General features: G+C 50.5%; 1 protein-coding gene across 2 annotated transcripts in view; it reads left to right on the top strand.

Annotated features, from left to right (window-relative positions):
* The first annotated feature begins 309 nt into the window (after positions 1-309).
* The window catches only part of BPHL (biphenyl hydrolase like), a 27,800-nt gene continuing 17,942 nt past the window's right edge, over positions 310-10,167 (top strand). For both annotated transcript variants that reach the window (XM_024121705.2, XM_024121704.3), the window contains exons 1-4: positions 310-439; positions 5,968-6,071; positions 8,378-8,544; positions 9,881-10,034. In XM_024121705.2, coding sequence (XP_023977473.1) covers positions 324-439; positions 5,968-6,071; positions 8,378-8,544; positions 9,881-10,034 — 541 coding nt within the window. In that variant the 5' untranslated portion in view covers positions 310-323. The remainder of the gene's footprint in view (positions 440-5,967; positions 6,072-8,377; positions 8,545-9,880; positions 10,035-10,167) is intronic.

Here is a 10,167-nt window from a genome sequence, read left to right as displayed (position 1 = left end):
CAGGGAAGACGCTCTGTGCCGGCGCCTCCGGGGATCGCGAGCCCAGTTCTTGTCAGGGACCAGCGAGAAGCCAAGGGGTTCGGGCCATGAGTCCAGGCCGGGTGCCGAGCGGCGACGGCTGCCTGTGGGCCCGGCGCATGCGTGCTCGGGGCGGTCGGGCAGGTGCGGGCTCAGTGCTGCCAAGAGACCCCGCGCTGCGGGGCGCGCTCAGGGATGCCGAGGGGCCCGGCGCATGCGTGCTCGGGGCGGCGCGGGGGGGCGGGCTCAGGGTGGCCGGGAGACCCGGCGCATGCGCGCTTCCAGCGCGAGCGCGACCGGTGACCATGGCGTCGGCGGCGGCGGCGCAGGCCAGCTGGGGCGCCCGGCGGCTGCGGCTCTTCCTCTCCACGCTGAAGCCCGGGATCCACGTTCCCCAGGCCGAGCCCGCGGCTGCGTTCAGGTAACGGCGCCGCTCCCCTCCGGGAGCCCCCGCGTCGTTGTCCGCGCGCTCGGGGCGGCGTGAGGGGAGCCGCTGGCCAGGGGCCGGGCTGGGGACACGCGTAGTCATGGCCTCGCCGGCCCCTTGCCCTTTAACCCGTGACCCGGGCGCGGCCGAGGGAGCGCGGGCGGCGGGGCGCTGCGCTGAGCCCAGGTGCGGCGCCGGGAGCGGCGAGGGTCCGGCGGTGGGAGACCCTCGCTCCGGGCCCGCGTTCCGCGCAGCCCTTCACGCCTGCGGGCAGTGCTCGCGCGCGCTCCTGTCAGGCCAGCCTGGCAGTGCCTGCGCCCCATCAGCTCTCGGAGTCGCGGGCCCCAAGGCCCTGGGTCTCCTTCGCCCCGCTTGCCCGCCTCGAGCTTTAATGTGCAGAAGAATCACCTCGGGAAGCGGGGAGATGGCTCCCCGAGGTGCTGAGGGCGCAGGTTGTGGAGACGCCCAGGAATCTGCCTTTCTCTCTTGTGACCCGCCCTCCTCACAGGCTTTGAGATACAGCAGCAGCAAGAAAAGTAGCTCCGTCTCTGACCCACAGTCTTAAAAGTGGGTGCCGTCGGTCTCGAGGGAGAGTACGCAGGACATAAGGTTGGAGCGGCGTGAAGCTTGCTTTACTTTATTTCCTGTGTACCTGCCTACACACGCGCACGCACGCACACACAGACGCACACCCACGCACAGAGACACGCACGCGCGCGCACAGACACACTCCCCCCCCCCGCACCCCCGCAACTGGCGCTGGGTCAGTTCCACCCATGACTAGAAAGGTACCTGGCCTTCAGAGCTTCCCCTGTTGGGAAGCTTCTAACTTGGAAGGAGAAAGGAAAGATCTGACCTGCTTTACGATGTTCAGAACTGTTTTGATACAGATGGAAAAAATATGTCAATGTCTGCAGCTCCGTAAGTCAACGCTGAAAAATCCCCATTTATCCAGTGTCCCATTTGCAGAAAGGGATTGAAATGGGGTTCCTCTGATGGCACCAATATCGGTTACAATAGGTTATTAAATGGTTGCAAGAAGGCCCCATCCAGTTAGCAGTGCAAATCATTCCTCCTAAAATATCTCTGAAAAACAGGTTTCTCTGGATTTTCAACTGCCGTTTTATAAATGCAGTTGCAAATTGATATGACCTGTAATGGGGAAAACAAGCAGTGGTATTGGTTAATCCGGAAACAAGAAGGCAGTCCCGTGTTAAGTAGGTAAAAGCACTCCTGTAAGACCTTTGCTTCGGAACAGCGGGTGCCTCACCTACAATTGAGTTGCGTTACAAAACCTTCTCTGTAAGTCTGCTGTTTGGAACTCTGGCTCTTTGTATTTCATAATCTGCAAAGTGGTTTATCCCAGGGCCTGGTCAGGAAAGCCTTTTCCACCTGAAATTGTGTGTTACGTGCATTTACAATATTAATAACTTTACAGAACCTAACAGCCAGCCTGAAGAGAGATGTCTTCCAGTTCAACCTGGGGATGCTCTGTCTGAGCATCAGAGACCTGCCTTCCCCTGGCGCCTGCCCTCTCCTTCTGTCCAGCAGTCAGGGTGAATGTGGCCCCGGTGCCGAGCCCCGCTGGGGACTCTGTTCAGCCGTGAGGTTACAGAAAAAACATCAACAGGAGCAAGTTGTTTACCCTCTCTAAGCCTCTGCCTTGCAGAATTGTTCTGAGGGTTTGAGGCAATGAGTGTAAAAGGCCTGGGACATAATAGGAATTAAGTAATTAGTAGTTACAATTAATAATGATACAAATATGAATATCTAAACAATAATACAGTGTATAAAAGATGTAAAAATAAGTCCTCAAAATTCATGTTAATCCAAGCCCTGGGCGTTGCTAATGCTTTATTGTAGCTAATGGTTACTTTGGAAAAAATGTACAAAAGAAATAGCTGAACATACAAGGTACAGAGAATATGTAGGACTTACTAAGTGGCCCCCATTTTTGTTTCTAAGCAAAGTGTGACATTCCAGGTGTGGACATTCAGGTGCTCATTTTGGCTTTGCAATTAGCAGCAGAGTGACTGGCTGGGGCCAGTTACCTAAGCTCTATTCCTCAGCGGTAAAATTAGGTTGAGTCTAATGTGCGTCACATAGCAAAATGAATGAGATAAGTAAGCTCTTATCAGAGGACATTATCTAGTTTAATCATTAAACTGTATGTTAGTTCTAGTTTAATTCTTTGCCCCAAATGGTTACATTCTTGCCCGCTCCCACAGGAATCTCTCCCTCTTTGACGGGGGCACCTCAGCCCCCTCATCAGGAAGTACTTGCTGTTGTATTGCTCCTGACCCCCTTCCCTTCCACAAACTTGCTTGTCCGGCCTCCCAGAAGGAGGGATTCGAGGGCAAAAGCGAGGCGGGATCTGGGCTTTTCTGGCTGAGCAGGCCTTCCTGCAGGCTGTTTTTTAAAAAGGAGACAGGATTTTTCTCTCCTCTAAGAAATTAACTCAGTACAATCTTTCTCAACCTCGGTTGTCTATTGGAGTCTCTTGGAGAATTTAAAAAATACAGATGCCTGGATCCCAGCCCAGAGATTTTGATTTAATGCGGCTTGGGCATCTGGAGATTTGAAGGTTTGCCAGATGATTCAAATCTAAGTTTGAGTCCCACTGGTATAGTGGGGGCAGGAAACGCTCTCATAAAAAGGGGCCGAGCGTGTAGCTGTGTAGGTGTTGCTGAAGGTGTGGTGAACGTGTTGTCTGCTGTGTGCACCCCAGTGTCTCCTGTCCTCATACTTGGCAAAGTGTGTAGTACTGCTGGTTGCAGATTGAACTGTCTTCCCTGCCAACTCCCAGGCAACGTGGAGCACCCAGCCCAAAGTAGGGGTTCAGGATATACGTGAACGAGTGAATAATACGGCAGACTTTCGGTGTTTTAGAAAGCACATGCCACGGCTCTACCCCAGAATTACTGAGTGGGTCTCCCAGGATTGTCCCAGGCAGGTGTATTTTTAACTCCACAGGTGATTGTAATGAACACACCTGCTTAAGAACACTTGGGTTAGAGAAGTGATTAATGGGAGGGAGAAATTGACAGCCCAAGAGAAAGGGGTTCATTTTTCTTTAAGTTTTCTATCTATCCTTTTTCCTACCTGAGAGTTTGGAAAATTTGGTGTCTTGAATGGGGTTCAAAGTGATGAGCACATGTCAGGGCCATTCCAAGGCCTGGCCTCTGCAGCCTGCTTTTGTCTCAGCGTTCTTTTAACAATGTTATCGGAGGCCTGACTGTCATCTGAGGGCCCTTTGATAAGCTGGAGGGAAAATGCAACACTCCTTTCAAGTATATTTATGTGGAAGATCATTCAATAACTATTATTTTTTAAAATAAAACTATTTTCTTATGTTTGAAATTGATTTGCTCTTGTACATGAACAGTTCTCTGTCCTGTTTCCCCAACCTGGGGATGGATGCAAGGTTTGGGGAGCCTCCAGTAACCCCAGGGGTAGGCTGGTGGATAATGGCAGGTCCCTCAGGTGTGACGACAGACAGGGTGTTGGTGACAAAACGCCAGGCACATTTCCTGCCCCGATAGCCTGGCTGCAAACCCCTTCACCACTTGGCCCCAGCCTTTGCTCCCTCTCTGCCCCCATGCTCTTGCCAGGCTGAGCTTGCCTGGTAGCCACATGTGTCCCCAACCCCTGGGCCTTTGGTCATGCCATTTCTTCTTCTACGGGCACCCTCCCCCACCACATTCTTTCTTCAGAGTTGTACCCATCTTGGAAGTTCATCTCAAATGCTGCTTTTTCAGTCTGCTCCAGGTACCTCCACCCAAGCCTGATAGAATCTCTCTGTCTCTCTGAAGCCACCTTCAAAGTCCTCCGCCCTAGTAACCCTTCCCTGCCATTGAGCTCCCATCACGCCCAATTCTAGACTGCCAGGTTTTATCTCTATATTCTTAGGCAGCCAGCAGAATGTGGGATGGGGATAATTAGAAGACAAGAAATTTGGAATGGGGAATCAAAACACCGATACGGCAGAGCATAGAGGGAAGTCTGAGGCTTTTGGCTGGGGAGACTTCGGGCTGGCCTCGAAAGGGAAGCCTGTGTGAGCCAGGCCCTGGGCAGCTCCCGGCTCTGGAGGGGTGCAGGCCTGAGAGCCAGCAGCCCCTGGTTGTGAAACCCAGTGGCTCGGACCTCGAGAGAGATGGGGGGCCTCATTATACGTGACATCTTCACTGTGCAAAATGCCTCTCCAAGCATGTCCTTCACACTGGGAAGGGGGCCCCTCGAGAACCTTGAGGGCACGAGGAGTGATAGAGGTGCACAGTCTCCCTGAGCTGAGCTGAGCGAGCGCTGGGCGTCTGTGTCTGTCTGGGGAGCTGCCTCGTTTCCTGTGCTGATCACAGGCGTCTGACAGCTTCTCCCCTCCCTGAGGGTGTGCAGACGACTCTGTCGGTGGCCGATGGACGGACGTGTCAGTAAACCGTCGTTTCCTGAAATGGCTCTATCAGTGGAGCATTATTCACCTTTTTCTTGATTCTGGAGCTGTCCGAGGGGCAGGACGTTAACAACAAGTAACAGAGTCTGTGTGACACGACCATGGCTCGGTGGCGCTATTCTTGCTCCTCCGTGATATTTCTGTAGATGACGAGCTCGTATCAATAGTTATGTCAGGCCTTACTACCACTCAGGTCTGTCATGTTTTTCCAGAAGTTGTGTGTTAAGACTCGATGTGCCTGTATTCGGCACATTTGTTCCAGCATCCGCCCTGGCCCGCCTTCACGTCCCTTCTGCGTGTCCCCCAGCCATCTGGGGAGTTGACGGGAGGCTCCTAGGGCCTGACGCAGGGCCCTGTGTGTGCCGTGTGGATGTGCACCCTCACGTCGTCATCCTGGAGCTTCCGCGAGAGCAGTTGAGGGCGCTGCCCAGGGCAGAGCCCCTGGGGTGGCACACGGTTAGATGCTGCAGCGTGGGAGGTCTTGGGCCAGGGAGGGCTTTGATATGGACCTGCCTATCTAACAGTCAACGCAGAAACATTTCAGCATCATGTCGCCGGCTGGAGACTGGAGAGGCCAGATGCCTACGGGACAGCCTCGGGCTCAGGCCCTTCCCTCCGGGCCCTGAGACCAGCCTCATCCTTGGGAACGCCACCAATGCAGCCGAAGGGCCGGGTGCCTCCTCTGGACCTGCTGAGGCCCAGACGAGTGGCTGCAGGGTCTGTGCCGGTGCCCACCTGGCATTCCACGGCGGGGGCTCCCGCGTCAGCCTGCACGCAGCGTGGGCAGCGTGGGCAGCGTGGGCAGCGTGGCCGTTGACTTCGGCAGGCCTCGCGGTGCCTCTGTGGGATAAGCCCTGAGCTGGTGCTGGAGGATGTTCAAACATGAAGACGCAGCCCACATCTGCAGTGTGGTGGAGGAAACAAACTGGTCCCTTTTTAGGTCTGGAAAACTGAAGCATGAATAACCCGAGGGCCTGGGGAGGGCCTGCGGCTGATCCGTGTATAAAAGCCTGGCTTTTTCCTGCCTTTGCGCTGCTCAGTGGTTCTCCTCGGGGGTGGGGCTTCTCTCTTCCAGCTCCTCCGTGACCTCCGCCAAAGTGGCTGTGAACGGCGTCCACCTGCACTATCTGCGGACTGGAGATGGAGAGCACGCAGCCCTGCTGCTCCCAGGAATGCTGGGTCTGGAGGTTTTTACCGAGTGCTCTGCACGCTGTGTCATCTGTGCTGCGCTCACAATCCTAGATGCCCAAGCTCGATGATTAACTTTAGTGCTTTGCTGAGATGCTTTAAGTAATTCTTGCTACACTCAATTTTAGGTGATGTAGAAAGATACCTTTCTACTTTATGCAGTTTTTATTCCTTTAAATACCCAGCTTTCTCCCATGCAAGTCCAACACTGTGTAGTTGCTTACAACTTACGGGGATGACGGGTCAGGGAAAGCAGTGTGGGAAGAAGGGATGGGTGAAGGAAGGAGATGAGTGGGCGACCAGCGGCCCAGTTTGCCTGGAATTGAGGGGTTCCAGGATGTGAGACTTCTGCTGCTGAAAGTTGGACTGATGGCCCTGTTGTGCTTGACTATATGTTCAGCTAAGATCAGAGCTAAGAACGAAACTGGGCTTAAAGCCTTTTTGAAGGTCAGAATTAGTTTGGAGTGAACGGAGCGTGGTAAAGCCAGGTGGATTGCGATCTCCTCTTACAGATCAGTAGTTTAGATGTAGAAAGTTCGGGGGGGGGTAATTTCCAGTGATCCCAGGGCATCTCAAATTTGGTTTTAAGGGTTTTAGTATTGTTTTATTTTTAATTTAGTTAAGTAATCCCAGTATATACTTCTTTCCTTATGATTTGCTTCCTTCTCTTAAAAGTAAATGCTAAAATTTTTCAGTCACATGATGGTTCCACTCGATGTAGCCTCAGCTGATAGTGGCACTGTTGTAGCTATTGAGGCGTCTCTGTCCAGATAGTATTTAGTATCTTTTGCCCTCGAGCTGTTGTAATGGAGGACCATATTTACTCCAGTGGCTGATGTAGAGCTAAAGCAATGAACAGTTTGCCATTGTTTCAGTATTGCTGTCATTATCCAGGTATAAAAAGCTTTGGGCAAGTTAGTTTTTGCTTGTGTAAAACATTAACCTGATTCAAAAATCGAACAGCAAGTTTCTCCCCTAAACTACTGTCCCCAGCACCCAGTTCCCCTACCCACGGGCAACCAGTGTTGATGCGTTTCCTTCTCAGGTATCATATATTGGTAACTATTCCTTAAAGTAATTTCATTAAGGTTTTAGTATTCAAATGGTCTTTGCACTGGTCTTCAGATGTACACCTGTGTGCCAGGTATTATTGTTTCCGAAATTGGTCCTGAGTTACACTGTTGCCTTTTCCCACCTTCTCACCTCCTGCCCCTCTTTCAGCGGAGTTCCCTGGAAGACCCTCCAGTCAGGGACCATGAGAGAAGCTTCAGATGTCAGAGCAGTAGACGTGTGCTGGAAATCCAGCTATGTTTTCAGCTTGGGCTTTCTGGGTGATTTACCCGATGTTGAGGAAGGTATATCTTGTCAGGAAGAGTGACATCATCATCCTTGATGACATTAAATGATCCTGCAGCATCTTGAAAGACATTTTCTAGTAATTGCCAGTTTATTAAGCGAGACGTGTACTGTCCATTTGTGACCTGAACTATGAGTCCCCAGAAATCAAGCAGAGCTTAGAAATGAGATGCTGACTTGGCCCTGGACTGGGCTCCTTGGGAGTCTGGCCTTCCACACTGTGTGGCCACACAAGACCACCCTGCCTGTGCACACGGTGGCCATGACCGTGTGGGCAGGCTGGGGGCTGCCGGTCAGGTCCGCCGCCGGCCTGAGAACGTGGCTCTACTTGCTAAGATACGCTGGTTCATACGGTTGTCATGAAACAAACTAGCTTGATTTCTTCCCTCATTTCAGTGTTTTAGTTTAATTTTCTGGTTTCTAGTTATAACCAGAAAATAAAACCTTCAGGGCTATTCACATTAGCTTAGTAAAAGACATCTGGGATTTTAGAATTCTGCTTTGAATGACTAGGATCAAATCTCATTAACGTGTCTACACATATTATTAAGATCTCTCTCATTTGTAAGTCATTTTTTAAAAAAAGAAAGAAAAAATACCCCAGAAGCATGTTGTATCAGTAAGTTTATTTCTATGCAGTTTCATGAATTTTTTTTTTTTAATAAAAAGCACGATTAAGCTGAAGAGAGATCAAACGTGCTGAAATAATACAGGACCAAATGAAAAATCAGGGCCTCTGTCCTTCTCAGAGTAGCCACTAGGGGGAGGCGGGGGGTAGATCTGAACTCCAGCAGGAAAGGAAGCTGCTTTGCTGGTTACAGCTGAGGTCTAACTTTGAGTAGAAACTAGTTACTTAAAGTTGCAGTTGTTTCTGCTTCTGATGTAGTGTGTTTGAAACAATGAAAGCATTTACTGGAGTGTAACCAAGTGACTACTTTTAGGAAGTGGAGAGACTGATTTTGGACCTCAGATTGAGAACCTGAATAAGAAGCTCTTCACGGTGGTTGCCTGGGATCCCCGAGGGTACGGCCATTCCAGACCCCCAGATCGAGATTTCCCAGTAGAATTTTTTGAAAGGGATGCAAAAGATGCTGTTGATTTGATGAAGGTGGGTCTCTTAGGCAAGAGCCCAGAGGAGGAGGGTGGCTGGGCCTGTCTTCATTTATTTTGTGTTTGTTTGCTGTTTCTTCAAGGGTAATACCACGTGACTTCTATAGAGAATTCAGGGTTCAGATGGGTATAAAGAGGAAAACAGATATATCAAACAATCTAACTATTTAGAGGTACTGCTACCAAGACTTTGAGGCTCTGCCTTCCTGGGCAATCTTATTACATGTATAAGCACACAATTCTGTATTGATGGCATCCTACTATACCTAATGATTTTCCAGCTTACTGTTCATAGAACAGTTGATCAAGGAGATACTTCCATGCCAATAAATACAAATTTACTTCAGTTTTATGATAGGCACTTAGTATCCTGTTGTATGGATGCACTGTGTCTTAATTCCCCTCTCTTCTGATGGTAGCTAAATAATTTCTAAGTTGCCTTTTGTGTGTGTGTGTGCGCGTGTGTGCGTGTGCGTGCGCGCATGCAATTATACACGGAAGTGCAGTAAACATTGTGTTGTGCATGGACGTTGTGGCGCTCATGTTTTGCTATTGCAAACAGTGCTGGTGTGGACTTCCTGGACCTGTCCTGGTACATGTGTGTGAGAGCTCCATGCACATTTAGGAGATGACTTGCTGAGTGACGGGAGATGCAGATATTCATTCTACAAGATGGTGCCAAAGTATTATCCATAGTAGTCACACCAATTTACAGTCCCATCAGCAGATGTCTTGGACTGATATTTGTTACTTCTTTAAATTTCCCCAGTCATTCAGTTTTTACTTCTTGGCAGCATCTCCCAGATGCTCATCTTCCCTGGCAAACACATTCTCGGAGCCTGGCTGATCACCTGAAGACCAGTGTAACCACCATCATTCTTTCCCGGCCTTCCTGTAGCCAGTTCTTCCCATAGTTGCAGTCAGTGCCTTTACCAGATGCAGCGACTCTCCCGTTTCCCTCTCTGATCTGCATACCTGTCCTCAAAGCCTTTGCTCAGACCTGCATGGACGCACACACGTTGTCACGTCCAAGTACAGCTGATTTTCACTGTTTCTGGTTCCTTGAGACTTTATCCAACCAGAAGATGTAGTCCCCTCATCATTCAAAACAATACTATGTACTTAGGTTTCTGTGATCATCGTATTTGCACCACAACTAATTGAGAGAAACATTTATGTCATCAAATGGTGGACTCTAGGATTATTTTTCTTTAATGGCCAGTTGACACTCGGCACACCACAGCTGTGTTGATTCTGATGCTTGACGATCATCAAGCTCTCTCAGCAGCGAGGAGCCATAACCTGTGCTGTGTATTTCGTGGTATTTGTCACAGATGCTGAAGTTTAAGAAGGTCTCTTTGCTGGGGTGGAGTGATGGTGGGATAACAGCCCTCATTGCAGCTGCAAGATACCCGTCCTACATCAACAAGATGGTGATCTGGGGGGCCAACACCTACGTGACCGACCGGGACGAGGAGATTTATCGGGGTAAGTCCCTCCACCTGGAGCGCAGCCTCCCCTCCCCCGACCTTTCTCAGGCCTTCTTTTTTTTTTTTTTTTTTTTTTGTGGTATGCGGGCCTCCCTCTGCCGCGGCCTCTCCCGTTGCGGAGCACAGGCTCC

The sequence above is a fragment of the Physeter macrocephalus genome, chromosome 18 (assembly GCF_002837175.3).
Source record: "Physeter macrocephalus isolate SW-GA chromosome 18, ASM283717v5, whole genome shotgun sequence".
In the NCBI taxonomy this organism is placed as follows: Eukaryota; Metazoa; Chordata; class Mammalia; order Artiodactyla; family Physeteridae; genus Physeter; species Physeter macrocephalus.
This window is presented reverse-complemented; position numbering and strand designations above follow the sequence as displayed.